The sequence below is a fragment of the Plecotus auritus genome (genome assembly GCF_963455305.1).
Source record: "Plecotus auritus genome assembly, chromosome: 7".
Lineage (NCBI taxonomy): Eukaryota > Metazoa > Chordata > Mammalia > Chiroptera > Vespertilionidae > Plecotus > Plecotus auritus.
The window spans coordinates 12362014-12380707 of NC_137774.1; the positions used below are offsets into that span (position 1 = coordinate 12362014).

Genomic DNA, 18694 nt, shown 5'->3' on the forward strand with positions numbered 1-18694 from the left:
GTTTGTCTTGCCTGGTATGTCTCCTTGGAGACTTGGGGTTTGGCACCAGAACTGCCAGCTTACTGGAGGAGAAGAAGAGGTGGGGTGGGGGGAGAGGAAGAGGTGGGGGGGTTGAAGGGGGGTAGAGCAGAGGTGCCTACCTAGGGGAGATTGATCCTATCTGTTAACAATGCCCTTTGTTTTCCTATTTTTCAACAGCTTTTAAAACCAAAGTTGTGCAAAGTCCTGTACACAGAAGAAGAAATGGGTCCTTAGGAAAGACTTCTACGACCCACTCCTCCTCTCTGACCAGCGCGGGGAGAGGAGAGAGATGACTCCTGGAGTTCTTCCCTCTGATGCCACAAATATTAAAATATCCACCCCCCCCCCCCACACACACACACTCTCTTTGCTTTAACCCTCAAATCGTAAACGAGGGCTGCAAGTGCGGGGCGGGGGCTGGTTGGGGTCCCACCCTGAGTCCCAGTCTCCATGTCCAATGTGTCTTGGGCAGCGGGGATCCTCAGGAGGAGGGAGCCACAGTTCACTTAGGAGGAACCAGACCTGGCAGGTCCCAGCATCCACAAGGCCTGGTGTCCCAGACCAGGCCCGACCGGCAAGCACTCCCCAGGCCCCCAGGCCCCACGGTCTCCAGTCTGGGAAACAAGTACTCAGTGTTAGAGGCTGGAAGGTGAAAGCCATTAACGCCAATCCAGGCTCCTGGGACAGAAGGAGAACAACTGTCCCAGCTGGAGTGGAGTGCCCCAACATCTGGAAGGGCACCCCAGTGTCTAGGCAGGGGGAGAGAGGTTCAGGGGACATCCTTGGCCCATGCAAATTTCATCTGGAGCTCTTGGGTCCCTGGAGGAAGGGACAAGGGCCGGGGAAGGGGCGTTCCCTTTCCCCGTGTGCTCCTCGGTGATTCCTGAGTGTCGGCTAGGACAGAGACGCCTTCTGTCTGGTCCCAGGAGTCCTTCGTGGGAGGTTCAGGCCAGGTGGGTGCTCAGTACACAGCCCCAGGGTTGGGCGGGGGCCCCGGGGAGGCATGGTGCAGGGTGGCCGGCTGAGGCGGCTGCTGCTGTAAGTGGGGTCCACTCAGGTTCTGTGCATGGTACCAGGAGTTGGTGGGGTCGTCCAGGTAGCTGGGGGAGGCACTGTATGGGAGCGGCGGGGGCAGCTGGCTTCGGGCAGGGGCCGGAGTGGAGTGGGAGGACGTGTCCCAGAGCGCGGGTGACGGTGGCGAGTTGCAGGCCATGGAGTCGCTGTTGTTGGGGCTGTGCTCCAGGGGCACCTCCCCGTTCTTGTAGAGCTTCTTGAATTTGGAGCGGCGGTTCTGAAACCAGATTTTCACCTGCACCCGAGAAGAGAGAAGGAGCTCGTTAGCCTCTCAGAATGCTGAGTGAAAACCCCGTGCGAAATCCAGCTTAGAGTGGGCAAGGCCAGTCCCCACGCCACACATCAGGACCCAGGCAAAACCCTGGCACCCTGACTCCCAGGCCACCACCTTTCCTTCTCCCCGGGACAGAGCTGTGCCAGGAACTTGCAACCGCCTGGGTCCAAATTCCACTCGGCCACTGACTACATGTGTGACCTTGGGCAAGTCACATAACCTCCCTGGTTCTTGTCTGAAAGTGGGGTGGTCCAAGCACGATCACCTACCTCCTGGGGTCATGGTGATGCTCACATAAGTTAAGACAGAAGAACTCAGAGCAGCCTGGTATACAGCAAACGCCCAATAAGAGGCACCCAGGTGGGCGATGGGCAGTTTGTGGCCTTTGGTTCACGTTAGAAACCCAGAGGCACACAGATACAGAGACAAACACACACCCACACAAGCATCTCCATGTGCAGGAACATACCCACTCACCACTTCACATGCAGACACCAGACTATAAAGATACACACGCACACACACACGCAGATACTACTCCCAGATAAACACCCACAGACGTGAGCACCGTGTTCACACACCCAGGCATGGAGGAGACCTCCGGGGCTGTCTAGTGGGGGTGACCTGGGGACTGGGGAGCAGGTGAGCCACGCTTCCCCACATTTCCCCCCGGGGTACCTCCCCCTCCCCCTGCAGCTCCCCACCCCATGACTGGTACAAACAATGAATCAGCTTCTCACTGGGTGACCCAGATTCCCAGCGGGCGGGCGGACGGGGCCCCACGCAGGCAGCCGCAGCCCAGGCCAGCCTGTCCACACCTGCAGGGAGCCAGGCAGCCACCACTCCTCCCCTGAGCAGTGACAGGCCGCTGGGGGCTTTAGCGACAGGCTGAGGGCGGGGCTCCCACCTCGCGTCCCTGTCCCCCTCTGGAGGGAATCTCTCCTCTCCGCTCCAGGCAGAGGAAGGGTGGAGCGCTGGGAGGATGAGCGGCAATGCGGTGTTTTGAAGCAAGTATGCATTTTTGTACGTGCACTCACCAGTGTGCACAGTCACGTCCTCAGCCCCCCCTCCACGGACGCCATGACCCTGGACAGGTCACCCTCCTTATGGGAGCATTCCCACGTGTACCCAGACACAAGAGCCCGTGTGCCAATATTGTACATGCGTGTGCATATGTATGTATACCTCTGCACACATGCTGGCCTGCTGAGAAGACACATGTGGACTCCTCTCAAGCGAGGGGCCAGCACTGTCGGGGGGACTGTGGGAGCTTGGGGTTCTGGAGTAGAGAGGAAGGAGGACACCTCTCCTGGCCACAGACATACACAGTCGCACAGGTTCTCAAACACTCATGCCTGTACACGTGCTAATTGGAAACTTCGGACAGAAGTGGAGATTTGGGGGGCCCCTCTATCCACAGGCAAGGGCTGCAAGGGGCTGCAGGGAATTTAAAAGGCCGTCCAGGCTCGGTAGTGCCTGGGGAGTCCGGGGTCCCGCGCGGCCCCACCGAAGCCCCGCAACCCTAGAGCTCCCCCAGACTGACCTGTGTCTGCGTGAGGCCCAGCTGCGCGGCCAGCTCGGCGCGCTCGGGCAGCGCCAGGTACTGGGCCTTCTGGAAGCGGCGCTGCAGGGCGGCCAGCTGGTAGCTGGAGTAGATGGTGCGCGGCTTGCGGACCTTCTTGGGCTTCCCGTTCACCATGCGCACCTCGGCTTCCGGCTCCTCTTTCACCGACACTGCGAGCAACGCACCGGGCGGGGGGTGGCTTAGTCTCGGCCTGCGGCCCCGGCCACCTCCCGGGCCCCGCGGGAAGCCCCACCCTCGGGCCCACTAACTCCCCCGGGATTTCCAGGCTGCGCGCTCCGCCGCCGGCGCCCGGGGAGGGAGCGGCGGCCGCAGAGCCGACCGGCGGCCGCCCTAGACGCGGCGCTCCCAGCGCCCAGCGCCCGGCTCGGAGCAGAGTCCCCGGCGCCCGCACCTCCCGGGCCAGGACCGCCAAGGCTTTGCTCACGGCGCCTTCCCGGCTCGCCTCCCTTCTCTCCCTATCTTGCTGTCTCGCTTCTTTCCTCTTTCCCGTCCCTTCTTCCCTATTCTTTTTTTTTTTTTAATTTTTATTTTAGGATAATTTTCGATTTTCTGAAAAGTTACAAGCATAGTACAAACTCCTTCCTCTCGCCCTCCCTCCCTCCCTCCCTCCTTTTTCCGTCCTGTCCTCCCTTCCTTTCTTCTGTGCTTTCTCTCACTTTGTCTTCACCTTTCTCTTTTTCAGCTCCTCCACTTCTCTCGGTCGCTGCTCCCCTCTGTTTCCCCGTAATTCTGGGGTGCCTCTCTCTGCATGTGCCCCTCACCATTCCCCGTCTCCCAGCCCAAATCCAGAGCGTCCCTGGAGCCTCCTGTCCCCGATGCCTACTCCCAAGTCCTCTGCAGCCAGATGGAGGCCTGTCCGCTGAGGTCCCCGCGAAAGCACCTCCATTAGGAGGCTCCCCGACCATCCACAGCCCCCTTTCGTTCTCCCCGAACTCTCCCCGATCTTCCTCCGAGACCCGGGCGCGGAGCGAGCAGCGCGCCCCAGACGCGCGCGGTCCCGGGACTGGAAAGTCGTCTGCCTCCTCTTGGGGTCGCCTCGCCCACCTTCTCTAGCCGCCGGCGGTACCTGTCGGATCGCCGACGCGTCTCTAGATCTCTGCTCCAGTTCCCCGCCTTGCTTCCCCGGGAGAACCTTCCAGTGTCTCCCCTCTCCCGCGATCCCTGGGTCCTCACCTGGGTCCTGGGCGGGCAGCGGCTGCTCCCTGTACCCTCCATACTGCCGGTAGGAGGTTCCGTAGGTGTATTCCGACTTGGGCGAGTAAGCGCCCGTGCTGGCAAGCCCGTTGAGATTGAACTGGTGGTGGTAGGTGTAGGGGTTCACCGTCTGGCCGTAGGGCTGGCCCGAGTAGTAGTCGTGCTGGGGAGCACTGTAGTAGCCCAGGTCCGTGACGGAAGACTCGGGCAGGGTCGGTGAGTCCTTGGAGCCCGCATGGCAACTCAGCGAGCTGGAGATGTCGGTGAGGATGCTGCTGAGCTTGCGATCGAAGGAGCCACTCATCGTGGCGGGAGCCGCGCCACTCCGGGGCTGGCCTCGGCCGCCGGCGGGAGCGCGGGGAGGCGGAGGAGCCGAGGCGGGGGGTGTGTTCGCCGGGCGGGAGGAGGGTCCGGCAGCGTCTCGGGGGAGGGGAGGCCGAGGGGCGCTGAGACTAGCGCCGGCCTTCGGACGGTCGCTGCGCGCCTCTCGCCGCGTCCCCAGCCACAGTCCAATGCCGCCAGCTCCGCCCGGCCAGCCGGTTATAGACTCGGAGGAGTCGCCGAGGGAGGCTCCAGCGCGCTGATTGGCTGCAAGTCTTGCCTTCGAGGCAAAACACGCTCTAGTGCTCTTGCGTTTGCTGCTCTCCTCTCCCCTCCATTCTTTGTTGTTACCAACACACACACACACACACACACACACACACACACACACACACACACACACACAGCCCGCCCCCCCCCCCCGCCCGCTCCTCCTCTTGTGGCTTTCTCCCCCAGCCCTGATAAACCCCAGTGTCTCTGAAGGCAGGAGTGGGGGTAGGGTGTTTGTGAAGAGACCCCAGAATCTATCAGTGTGTCCCTTTCCCTAGCTGGGGGGTGGAAGGGGGGCTCAGGTGCGGTGAGGAAGCGGGGGGATTTGCCCATTGGGTGCTTGTGGAGGGAGGTGGTCTAAAGGGATGGGTGTGTGTGTGTGGGGGGGCACAAATGACAGGCAGACAAACCTGCCCAAATGGGAAAGATCCAGGGCCCATGAAAATGTTTTAATTTCTTTTAAAGTCAAAAGAAAGGAAAAAGAAAATTTAGGTTGAAGAAAATGTTTGAATATATGATATTAATATATATTGCTTTTACAACCATGCAGTCATAAAATGTAATTTTAAAGCTTTTTTTTTTTTTTAATGGAGGAAGGGGTCCATCAGGCAAATGTGCCTTGAGCTTACACAGTCATACTTCAGCCCTGGGAGAGTGGGAGGGAGAGGGCGGAGGGAGGCAGGTGTGTGTGGAAGTAGGGGCTTACGGCGCTGTGGTGATATTAGAGCCCTCTCTGAACATGTGTGTGCAGCTTCAGAGATCACCAGGAGCAGGGGACCTGGGGTCCGCAGGAAGTTGGGTGACACACAGGCTGGCTCTCTGTGTTTCCATAAGTTTGGGGGCAGAGTCTGTGCATTTGGGACAGCACTGGGGCTTGTGGGCATTTTTAGAGATCAGGTGTATGGGACAGGTGTACTTGGGGTGTGCAATGTGAGGGTTTCCTGTATTCTTCAGTATGCTGAGGTGTATGTGAGTGTGTGTGTGTGAGCTGTGGGAGTGGAGGGCCCTGGGATGGCGTGTCTGTATGTGAATGTGTGGTTGTGTGCAGAGGTGTATAAAACTCTCAGTCCCTTCCCAATACCCGGTACCTGGGAACCATGATGCTTTTTTGAACCCCGTTCCCAACCCCAAAAGGTCCTAAAGAAGAGGCTCCCCCACCTGGGGACCTCCCCAGATCCTAGTCTTGTTTGGCACCCAGGGCCAGCCCTTCAGGTCATCCAACTTGTTCTCAACGCCTAGCCCATTTCTCCATTCCACCCCCAATTCTGCTCCTGCCTTTCTTTGGGATGAGAATGAGTTCCCATAAATCTCAGTTCCTAGCAGAATATTTGAATCTTCGCAACCATCCCGGGACAGGCAGTGCCAGCGCGCCACCTTGTGGTCACGCCTGGGCTCTGCAGCCTTCCCAAGCCCGGGGAGGGGGTCGCTCCTGTGGACTCAGTCTGGCAGAGAATTGTGCAGCGGGATCTGTGCGCCTTTCCAAACTCAGACTCCCCGGGCAGGCTGCCAGGGGTTCCAAGGGCTTTGAGAGCTGCAGTTGGCAGAGACTGAGGGTCATAGTCCGCGTGCCGAGGGGCAGGGGTGCCCGCCAGGTCTGAGCGGCTCCGGGGAGGCCTCGGCATGGGAAAGGTGGGGGCGGGGGCCAGGAAAGGGGAGCGCTATCTGTCTGTCTATCTCCGCGTCCCCCCAGCGCCTATCGCCCGCCGCTCCGAGCCCGTGGCGAGGCGAGTTGCCACCCGCTCTGGATGCCCTCTGTTCTGTTGCCAAGAGGGTGCCAAGAGAGCCCACGGCGTCGGGGGCAGGAAGGGCACTGGGCAGGCCGGTTCCCCTCCCAGGATGGGAGGGGAGGGGGAAGGAGAAGAGGCAGGCAGGGCCTGCTTTGGAGCCCCAGCTCCCTACAGAGAAGGGACAGCGTCAGACAAGCCCCTTCTCTAGCATTCATTCATTCGTCCATCAATTCATTCATTCATTCATTCATTCATTCATTCATTCATTCTTTCAGCAACCTACAGGAAGAAGGCCAGATGATTCAGAGATGGCAGGGTGTCTACCTTCCTCTTGAGGTCCTCATAGAAGCTCACTCCTTTCCCCTCCTCACTCCCTCTCCTACCTGTGGCTCCCGAGTAAAATGAATGAATGAGCACTGGACTGGGAGTCCAGGAATGATGAAACAGTCGTGATGTTGGTGGCGGGTTACATTAGACTAATTTCTATGCTCCCTTTTGCTCTGAAAAGCTAAAAGGTCTAGAAATGGACTAAAATGTCACCATTAGGGACCTTAGTGAGCAGTTGGTAATGTGAGGTTAGCATCTGGTCCCCCATTGCACTGTGTGCTCTAAGGCAGGTCTTGGCACCCACAACCTCAGTGCGAATAGACGTGTGTTGAATGAATAAGCGAGACTCCCTCATACTGGAGAGCAGCTGAATCATCCTGGCTGGGTAGGCTGCAGGGTCAGGAAAGGGGGAGGCACAGAGCAGCACTGCCATCGAACTGCCCCACTCCCGGGTAGGAGCAGGAGCAGATTCCCAGACGAGGCCACGATGGCCTGAACGGGGCCTGTCAGGCCAGCAATACTGGAGCCACCAGCCGCTGGGCGGGCACCTGCTGGTTCAGGGTGGTGAGGTTCCTGGAGGATGTAGTGGGACCAGTGCCACCCACTGCATCTTGTCTGGACCAACAAGAAGAGCAGGTGTCAGCCTGATCAGACTGCTGCCCCTGGTGGCGGGGTGATGCAGGGCAGCCTGTCAGCGGCCTCTAGGGGGCTGGCAGGAGGGAGAAAGGTCAGGGCTGGTCCATTACCCACCCTCTACCTGGCATGAGGAAAGGTACCCTGTTGAAGTGAGCTGTTTCCTAGAGACCAAGTGTCATGCCACCTGGGCACGGCCACAACAACTGGGCTCACAGAGTGCCAGGGAGGAACTCAGGAAGGATGAACCTAGAGGGTGGACGGACCAGCCCTTGCTCCCTCCATTTCCTGGGGATCTGGCGCCATCTAGTGGTCTGTGTGAGAAGGCCAGAGGCCAGCTCCACTTCATACCCAGAAGGACTATTAATTTTACTTATTTTAGGAGCCCTATCCGCACTAAATATTCACTTTTCATCATTACCTTGACTTACTCTGCAGCTGCCACCTCTCCCTTCTCCCACCCACCCTTGTCTATCCAGGGCTCCTTCCCTTAGGTTTCTCATTTGTAAATCAACGTGTCCTCTGAGGTCCCTTCAAGCTCTGCTGTTCTCTGATTCTAAATTCCAGGACTTCTGTCTCTCAGGGAGAACCCCCTCTACTTTCTTGCCGGCTCCCTTGGAGGTACATCCAGGCCTCCGATCCTTTGCAGCCTGGACATCCTTCTGGGGTCCTTCATCCATTCGACACATACTTTCTGAGCCTCTACTGTGCTGGGTGCCAAGGATGGAGTGATGAGCAAGGCAGACACAATGTGCCCCACCATGGAGCTCGAGGTCAAAGGGCTCAGATGGGGGTGGCGCACACTGCTGTGACAGCCAAAGGGGGGCTCCAACCCTTCATGGAGGCAGGAGGCTATCTGAGCTGAGACCTGAAGGCCATATGGGACTTGACAGCAGCCAGGGGCGAGGGCCCAGGCGGTGTGGCTCCGTGGTTGAGCATGGACCTATGAACCAGGAGGTCATGGTTTGATTCCTGGCCAGGGCATATGCCCAGGTTGCAGGCTTGATTCCTGGTGTGGGGGGTGCAGGAGGCAGCTGATCAACGATTTTCTCTCATCATTGATGTTTCTATCTCTTTTTCCCTCTCCCCTCCTCTCTGAAATCAATAATAATAATAAAATATTTTTTAAAAAAAGCAGGGATGAGAGGGAGGAGAGGGTTTCTAGTCACAGGTACAGGACTGCCTGGGGCATAGCTTGGGGGGTGGTGGCCAGGGGTAAAGCTGGAGTGGCCTGGAACCCACGAGCAGGAGAATGGGCTTTGTCATCTAGAACAAGTACGTCAAACTCAAAGGCTAACACGGGCCAAATAAATGAAGCATGTGGCCCACAGGCCACGAGTTTGACATGCTTGATCTAGAGGGCGTGGGAAGGCGCTGGACATTTCCAACCAGGGGAGAGACGTGACTGCATTTTCATTCTAGAAGGGTCCGTCTAGCTCAGGGGTGGGCAAACTTTTTGACTCGAGGGCCACAGTGGGTTCTTAAACTGGACCGGAGGGCCGGAACAAAAGCATGGATGGAGTGTTTGTGTGAACTAATATAAATTCAAAGTAAACATCATTACATAAAAGGGTACGGTCTTTTTTTTTATTTCAATAGTTTTATTCATTTCAAACATTTTAACAAGAAGAATGTAAACACTAATTATTATAATTTGAAACTTCAAAAAATGGAGGAATCATAGCACAATAACATACCTTATATTGAAGATGGCAAAGGCAAAATAAAATTGCCTAACAAAGGAAAGGTACAAAAGCCTTTCAAATTAAACTTAAATATAATAAAATAATTTAAAACTAAAACAAATAGAAAAGAACAAAATGTGTAAACAGTAAATTAAACATTTTCTTTAGTGCAACTTCCAAATTATGCCCGGGACGTAGATGTAGATGGCAATGTAGACTGGGTTGAAAGGTTTTTGGTCTTTAAAACATCAACTTCAGTGGGAACAGTGTTGTTGGTCTCCTTTTTAGCTAATGCTCTGATACTGTGCTCTCCAGGGGCGTGTCTCCCTACATCACCACGATAACGTGTCTCCGCATTCCCAGGGTGATGTCGGGGGACACGTCCGCGGGCATTACAAGGAGCCTCTGGAAGATTGAGAGGTTGTTCCTTCTACTGAATGGGTGGATATAAATCCGCCCACTCAGAAGAAGGAGCTTCGGCTGTGTTTCCCGACGTTGCCATGTTAACACTGCTGCTGGTGAAGGAGCGGAGGGGAGAGCAAGAGAACCCTCCGCTCTTTCGGTTCCCCGGGCTGGATAGAACAGCCGAACGGGCCGTAGTTTGCCCACGGCTGGTCTAGCTGCTGTGTGGGGATGAACCAGAGGTGACAAGATTGGAGGCTGAGAGGCTGTACACACTGCAGAGGCCAAGCAAGAGGGGAGTTGGGTGTGGGTTAAGGAGGAGGCAGTGGCGGGGGGAGGAGTGAATTTAAGAGATGGAAGGTGGTCTGGTGATGGCACTTGGATGTTAGTAATAAGGAGAGGGGAACAGCTGAGAATAACCCCAACTTCTGATTTGGGCAACTACGTGGAAAGTTGGAACCTTCTCTGAGAGAGAACACTGGGGTGAGAGGGTGCTTGATGGAGAAGATGTGTCCTGTGTTTTTTTTTAGCTTTTCATTTGGGTATAACATCCATGAAGAGAAGTGCAGAAATCATCATCAGAAGCCACACACAGCCGTGTGCCTGCACCCAGGGTGAGTGCCAGGTTGAGAAACAGTGTTACCAGCACTCAGAGCCCCCACCTGCTCCCTCCAGTAACTGCTCCCCAAGGGGAAACAGTCTTTTTTTAAAAAATATATTTTATTGATTTTTTACAGAGAGGAAGGGAGAGGGACAGAGAGTTAGAAACATCGATGAGAGAGAAACATCGATCAGCTGCCTCCTGCACACTCCCTATCAGGTATGTGCCCGCAACCAAGGTACATGCCCTTGACTGGAATCGAACCCGGGACCCCTGAGTCCGCAGTCTGACGCTCTATCCACTGAGCCAAACCGGTTAGGGCAGGGTAAACAGTCTTAACTCCTGGCTCCCTGGGTCCATGTCCTGACTTTTGTGAATGAAAGCATGCAGCATGTACACCTTCATGTCTAGCTTCTTTTGCTCAACATCAAGTTTGTGACATTTATCTGTATCCTTGAATATATTTGTAGACCGTTCACTTTCAGAACCATCAATGGGTACTCCGTCATATGAATATTCCACCACTTATTTACCCGTTCTACTGTTGATGGGCATTTGGGTAGTTTCCTGTGTGGGGTATCATGAATGCTGTTGCTGTGAGCATCCTTGTCTATGTCTTTTGGCGCACGTATGTACACACTGCTGTCGGGTACCTAAGAGTGGGACTGCGGGCCACGGGATGTGCGTGTGTTAAACTTTAGAAGATACTGCCAAATAGTTCTCCAAAGTGGATGTGCCAGAAGCTCAGTTTCGATTGTGTTTGCGTTCGTGTCTTTGAAGCATCTGGGAGGAGCTGTCCAGCAGAAGCTGGCTACATGGATCTGAAAGATCAGTGAAGACTGGGATTGGAGCTGTAACGTGGGGGTCATGGACATCCTACGGTAAGTGAAGCCATGGGTGTGGGTGAGATGGCCCCGGAAGGGAGGGAGAGAACAGAGGGCCAAGGAGGGTCCCAGGGCAGCACCTGTGAGAGAGCGGCCAGAGAGGTGTGAGGCAGCGCCGAGAGGTGGCCCTGTGTTGGAGAGGGGGCTGGGTGAGTATTTCAAGAAGAAGGGACTGGCCAGCATGACTCAGTGGTTGAGTGTTGACCTATGAACCAGGAGGTCACGGTTCGATTCCTGGTCAGGGCACATGCCTGATTGTGGGCTAGATCCCCAGTGTGGGCGTGCAGGAGGCAGCCAATCAATGATTCTCTCTCATCGTTGATCTTTCTATCTCTCTCCCCCTCTCCCTTCCTCTCTGAAATAAATAAAAAATATTTTTTTAAAGGAGAGAGTAGTCAGCAAGGTCAAATCCTGTGTGGACGTGTGGTCTGAGCACAATGAAGACTCAGTTGTGCTCACTGGATGACACATTTGGTGGCACGGGGAGGCGGAGGGGAAGCTGGGAGGCTGTTTACACTGGCTGAGGGGCGAGTGGGAGGGAGAAGGAGGGGAGGAAAAGGAGAGAACAAGTGCAGGCAAAGCCCGAGGGAGCAGAGAGGGTGGTGCCTGGAGGGCATTGGCATTGAGAGGGGTGTGTGTGTGTGTGTGTTTTAAATGGGAGCAAACCTGTTTAGATGTCAATGACAGCAGCCAGGAGGGAGGGTTCATCAAGAGGGCCACCCCTCAGTAGGTGGGAGGGGAAGGATCTGGAAGCAGCGCAAGGGGTTAGCCTTGCAGCAGATTCTCTCCTTCTGTTGAGTCAGGAGGGAAGATGAGACCATCAATACTGGCTTTCATCGAGCGCTCGCTATGTGCCAGGGGCTGCTTGAAACATTCTGCACAGATGAGTTCATTCACTCCTCACACTACCGTATGGAGTGGGCACTCTCCTTTCTGTCTTTTTTTAAAAAAATATATTTTATTGATTTTTTTTACAGAGAGGAAGGGAGAGAGATAGAGAGTTAGAAACATCGATGAGAGAGAAACATCGATCAGCTGCCTCCTGCATACCCCCTACTGGGGATGTGCCCACAACCAAGGTACATGCCCTTGACCGGAATCGAACCTGGGACCTTTCAGTCGGCAGGCTGACGCTCTATCCACTGAGCCAAACCGGTTTTGGCCCTTTCTGTCTTTTGACAGAAGGGGAAACCAAGTCACCAAGCAAATAAGTAAACGGTAGATTTGAGATTTGAACCTGGGCATTCTGTTACCCTCTATGGGGCGGGCAGGTTTGTTTGCAGGTTTGGGGTCAGAAGGTAATTTGATCGAGTTGGGTACTGGACACATGAGTGCTCTCTGTGTTTCTGGGATGTTTGAAACATGTCAGAGTAAATAGAATTGTTCCTGATGTTAGGAGATTCCTGGGTGGGTTCATAAAGTAGGTGTGAAGTTCACAGCTGAGGAGAGGGGAGCAGGTGGCACCAGAGGTTCAAGGAGAATGGAGAAAGGCAGGCAAGCCTGCTGCCATGGTGACCAGAAGAGGACATACCAGGGACATGGATGAATCTCTGGGGGTGACAACCCTTTCTGTGGTGGAGGACTCTAAGGTTGTAGGGACCCCAGGAGGCATGGTAGAGGCCATACCAGGTGGTGGGTGCTCTCCAGTCGGGCTCAGTGGCCAGCTGTGGACAGACAGTTGGGTTGACTAGGGTGGACGTTTGCTTGGCAGGCGAGGGAGGAACAGACATTAGCAAAGGTTGCTCAGGTGGTTTCTAGGGGAGTGTAAGCCAAGCAGGAAGGAAGGCAGGGAAGAGTGGAGTGACAGGTGGAGGAGTAGAGTAGAGGTCCAGGCTGAAGGTCCCCATGGAGGTCAGAGGTGGCCAGCAAGGAGATCATACAGGGCGTGTTCTTGGGGTCGGAGAGTGGGAGGTTAGAATGTATTCAAAATGTAGGAAAACAAAGAAAAGGGGAAATCTTGAATGAAGCCAGAGGGGCAAGAGCCACCTTATATAAAGAGGAACAAATATAAGAATTATATCAGACTCATCAGAAACCATGCAAGCAAGAACAAAGTGAATTTGTTAAAGTATTGAAAGGAAAACAACTACACCATTGATTTCTGTATCCAGTGAAATTATCCTTCAAAAGTGAACAGAAATAAAAAACCCGAGAGAATTTGTTGCTAGTAGACCCGCCTGGGAAAAAAAATGTTTTAAAAAAGTTCTTCAAAGAGAAGGAAAATGATATAGATAAAAAACAAACAAACAAACAAACAAACAAAAAAACTCAGTTCCATATAAAGAAAAGTAAAACATCAGAGAAGGAATAAATAAAGGTAAAATAAAATATCTTATTTTTTATTCTTAATCGATCTAATAGAAAACCGTTCATATAGTAATAGAACAACATACTGGATACGTGAACAGCTTATGGATAAGTGAAATAAATGACAGCCAGGCTATCAGGAGGGAGGAGAAGGGAATACTCTGTCAGAAGGCACCTGTACTAGCCATAAAGCAGAATGGTGTTATTTGAAAATGACTTTACATCAGTTTGAATATACATCACAACTCTGAGGCAACCACTAAAAATACTTTAAAAAAATTTTTATTTTTCTGCAGAAAGTTTTATTGTTCCCATCTGGTCCAGTGCAGAGGGCTCCAGGGTGGTTAAAAGAATGGCTGGTAGTTCCGGGGAGAGGCTCAGGTGGGAGCCAGGCACCAGGGGGATGCCGAGGGGCCCCTCCAAGGCCTCTGGGCTCCAAAGGCTCCTAGTCGTGCGTGAGGGGGAGCCTCTGGAAGAGATACTGGCCCAGCCCAGCCTGGGGGCCGGCACCTGCGGAGGTGAGTCAGGTGTCGCCCATCTTCTTGATGAGTTTCACCTCCTCACCCCGGAAGTGGTTCTCCAGGAAGTCACGGAGCTGAGGGTCTGCGCGGGCAGAACCAGGGCCTGCAGCTCCAAAGGGCCTGGGTCAGGCTCCTCTCCAAGGCCAGGCGGCTGCCATGGCGTCCTGAGTTTTGCCCACTCACCTTGGCTTCAGCACGTCCTTTAAAAGACGCTCAACGCCCTTGACCTTCTTCTCCGCCAACTCGCAGGAGAAGCGGCCCAGGCCCTCGAGAGCCACATCGTCGCTGTCGAAGTAGAAGCCCAGAGAGAGGTAGGTGTGGGCGCCCGCGGATGCAGGTTGGCCAGGCCGTTGACCGCAGCTTCCTCCTCGGTGGAATAATTCCGACGACTTTGGGAGCTCATGGTTGTTCGGCAATAAGGAATTAAGGTAGAAAAACCCCGGTGTGTTGGCTGGTCTCGGAGGTGGTTCTGGAGGTGGTTCTGGAGGTGGTGACTGGATCAGAGGCTGGAGAGAGGTCGGAGGCTGGAAGAAGGGGCGTCCCTGGGTCTGTTCCGTCCAAACACTGTAGAAGCAGGAGACAGATCTGGACCACCGAGGGCACTATAGAAATAGAAGTATACTTGGTATGATAAGGGAGGAGAGAAAATGGGATCATAAGAAGCATTCAACTAAAGCCAGAGAATGCAGAAAAAGTGGGGACAGAAAAAGGAAATAGGAAATAAAGGCAATGAGTAGAAAATGGCCACAGATGTGGTGGATACTAACGCAACTGTGTCAATAATCACTTACTAGTCAATGTGAATGGTATGAATATACCAGTGAAATGACAGTGACTGACAGAGCAGATGCAAAAACAAAACAAAAGCCACCTCTATGTTGTTTACACGAAACCCACTTTAACTACAAAGATACAATGGATTAAAAACAAAGGAATGGAAAAATATATACCTGCTGACATGAATCAAAAGAAAGATGGAGTAATTATATTAATTTCAGACAAAGCAGACTTTAGAACAAGGAAAATTATCAGGGATAAAGAGGGGCTTATGCTATCTAATAAAGAGGGAATATGCTAATTGGCCCTCACGCCATCGCAAAGATGGCGGTGCCCACAGCCAATTAGAAGGGAATATACTAATTGACTGCTCCGCCCTCAAAGATGGTGGCACCCACAGCCACAAGATGGCAGCACCCAGTCCCCTCAGCCCCACTGGGGTGCCTGCCTCTGGAGTCCCCCAGTCCCCTCAGCCCCCCAGCTGCCCAGGGCCGGCCCGAGGCACAGGCAAGCCTTGGATGGTGGCTGCCCAGCCAACGCCTGAGGTGCAGGCAAGCTTCAGATGTTGGCTGCCCAGCCGCCCAGGGCTGCCCGAGGCTCAGGTAACCAGGGCTGGCTGAGGCTTGTGCTGCCGGCAGTGGCAGCAGCAAAGGTGTGATGGGGCATCGCCTTCCCCTGATCTCTGGGTCGCCTCCCGCCCCTGAGGGCTCCCGGACTGTGAGAGGGGGCAGGCTGGGCTGAGGGACCCCCCTCCAGTGCATGAATTTTCATGTACTGGGCCTCTAGTATAATTATAAAGGATTTAGTTTTCTAAGAAGGCACAACAATTGTTTATGTATGTGTACCTAATAAAAATGTCAAACTATCTGAAGCAAAAAGTATTTGAACTGTGGAAAAGAAACACTATTATAGTTGGAGGCTTCAACACTCCTTCCTTAGTAACTGAGTTTGAATTTCTCGTGGGTATGACTTACTAATGTGGTTGAAGAGCAGCAAGGAGGCCTGTGTGGCTGGAGAAAGAGTGGGGGAGAGGGCAGAAGATGAAGTTAGAGTGGTGATGTGGCAGGGGTAGGGAGATTATGTAGGGTCTTGGGGATAGTATAAAGATTCTGAATTTTACTCTGAGACGAGGGGCCCCTGCATACTTTTGAGCAGAGATGTAATAGTCTGCCAACTGTAATTGAAAAATAAAAAAAATGTTCTTAAGTCAATTGTACTTCTGTATGCTAGCAATGAACATGTGAAAACTGAAATTAAAAATACAATATCACTTACAATTTCTAACAAAAAAGAAAAGAGCAAGAGAAATACATACGTGTAACTACAACCAAGCATGGACAGGACGCTAATGCTGTCAACTGTGCTATGTGGCCCACTGTTATCATAACACCCCGAGTGACAGACCTAAGTGTGCAACCTCAGTGACTGCAATCTGAGCCTTAACAGTTCGCTTTGACCTGGCCTGTGGTTTGAGAGGGTGCTGGTCCAGTTTTTAACGCGAATATTGTGAGCATGTTTTCTAAGAGCTCAGATCATGAAAGTGAGAATGATTACAATATAATACAGTCCCAGTAACATCGCATGGACAAAAGGGCAAAATGACTATTATTTGTTTTTTGTTTTGTTTTGTTTTTAAATGTATTTTATTGATTTTTTACAGAGAGGAAGGGAGAGGGATAGAGAGTTAGAAATGTTGATGAGAGAGAAACATCAATCAGCTGCCTCCTGCACACCTCCTACTGGGGATGTGCCTGCAACCAAGGTACATGCCCTTGACCGGAATCGAACCTGGGACCTTTCAGTCCGCAGGCCGATGCTCTATCCACTGAGCCAAACCGGTTAGGGCATGACTGTTATTTGAACGGCAGATGACAGGACCTCGGCACTGGGTTGGGGCGGTAAAGAACCACAACAGAGGCCTGCGCAATGTGCCGGAAAGACGTGGGGCCTGAGCACAATGACCAAGGGGCTCTGAAGCGCATATGGAGATGCACATATAGGGAATCTCACAAATTCAGGTGAGCCAGGCAAGCACTTCTCATTCAACCAGAAAGTTTTCTACCGCCCCAAACAACGCCAATCCTCAGTCCAAAACAGTGGCCGCTGGATTCGCCTGGGCGTACCACACGAAGAAGCACGTGTCACCATACTGTTCCCTGGATTGCTCTCTGAAACGGAGTGAAGTCACACTGTGTGATTCACGGGTCGAGGCTGCAGTGTCCTGTGGGAGAACAAAGGAAGACGTTTTTATGACACATGTCGTGGCCTCCGACAGTGCAGAGCGCATTTTTGTTCCTTCTAACCAGCAGTCATGCTACTTCAGTATATCAAGTCCAAATCATGGCAACAAGATGTTCTCCCTAGCTCTTAGGTACTTCGATTTTTTTGGGGGAAAATGGAGTTTCAAATAGTCACCTTGGTTTCTATGAAGATTTTCACACATCCACAGCAAACACTACACAGGATGTTAAACCCTGGAGGGAGGGGGCGGGGGTCCGATTCCCGGTCAGGGCACATCCAAGAATCAACCAATGGATGCATAAGTAAGTGGAACAACAAATGGATGTTTCTCTCTCTCCCTCCCTCCCTCTAAAAATCAATTTTAAAAAGTAATAAAACTAAAAACATGGGTTGTTGATATCTTATCCCAATGCAAATTAATCTTGCTCACCTAGGGTGCGGATTCAGCAGACAGGACAAATGCAAATTTTAGCAAATTCCTTTCAGTCCATAAACTTCTTATGAACAAACAGAAACGATCTTATCGGCTAAATGACCTGCACATCCTGTGCACCGTGCTGCGAAACGGAGACGCCGCGCTTCTCCGTGACACGGAGGCTTTCGTAATGATTGTTTTTAGTCACTTTCCAGTTTCCTCAGCATGTGCAGAAGCACTCAACGCGATTATCGGCTTTCTGTAAACGGAAGGACGTCCTCCTCAGCCATGTGCCGACAAGATGACCCTCGGTGTTGCTGTCCCTGGCAGAGATGTCAAATGTCGACCTGCTGTAAAACCCTATTTTTAAAGGGTGAGATCAAAAGAATGCCCTTCTCTAATGTGGAAGTACATTAAAGATGGGAATGGAGAGAGGCGGTATCATAAAACAGGAATGCGTATGCTATTTTTCCAAAACTCTTTGATGATCTTTGGAGAGGCCATAAGGAGCCTAGAAAAGGATGGGCTGACATCTGATTTGTTCAGTGTCATGGGTAGCCTGTGACAGACACATGCAGAAAAAAGAAGACGTATTTTGGAAATAAGACTGTTTCAGAACTCAAACAAACAAACAAAAAAGTTAACAGAAAAGGACAGCCAAGCTAAGTAAGACTTTCTTAATTTCTTTACTGAAACTATTTTATTTTAAATCTATGTTAGCCTGGGTTTTCCAGAGAAACAGAACCAATTGGACGGGATAGTTCCAAGACCTGAGCCCCAAGACCTGAGACCCTGGAGAGCCCATAGTATAAGTTCTAGTTCAAGTCCGATACTCAGGCCTCCAGGGGACTGATGAGTCCCCCTCCTGCCTCTATTCACCCCTCACATTGGGGAGGGCAATCTGCTTTCCTCAGTCTACCTATCCAAATGTTAATCTCATTCAGGAATCCCTCCCAGACACACCCAGAATAATGTTTAGCCAATCAAGTGAGCACCCCATGACCCAAGTCAGCTGACACATAAAATTAACTCTCACCTATTCCAACTTCCATTTCAAAACCAGTTCAGACTACCTCTGGGCTTTAAAACCATTTTCCCTGAGAAAGAAGTTAAACTTCCGATGACATCCTAGTATTTAAAATGATGGGTGTTTCAGCCATCGACAGTCTCAGGCGTCCTCAAACTACGGCCTGAGGGCCACATGTGGCCCGCCGAGGACATTTATCTGGCCCGCCGGGTGCCGCTGCCTGTCCTGCTTAGCAGCCGACTCGTCCCGGGCCCGCAGTGCTCATAGGAATTTGTTCATAGTTTTTTTTTTTTAAACTATAGTCTGGCCCTCCAACGGTCTGAGGGACAGTGAACTGGCCCCCTGTTTAAAAAGTTTGAGGACCCCTGGTACATGATGAACTTCTAGATGCAAAGGACCAGATGGATC

General features: G+C 52.6%; 1 protein-coding gene across 1 annotated transcript; it reads right to left on the bottom strand.

Annotated features, from left to right (window-relative positions):
* Positions 1–982: 982 nt before the first annotated feature.
* DLX3 (distal-less homeobox 3) lies at positions 983–4452 on the bottom strand (the record flags this gene model as incomplete). The annotated part of the gene is made up of 3 exons (XM_080680135.1): positions 983–1330; positions 2913–3103; positions 4128–4452. 3 exons carry the CDS (start codon positions 4450–4452, stop codon positions 983–985), a joined length of 864 nt encoding a protein of 287 aa, XP_080536261.1.
* Between the last annotated feature and the right edge of the window lie 14242 nt (positions 4453–18694).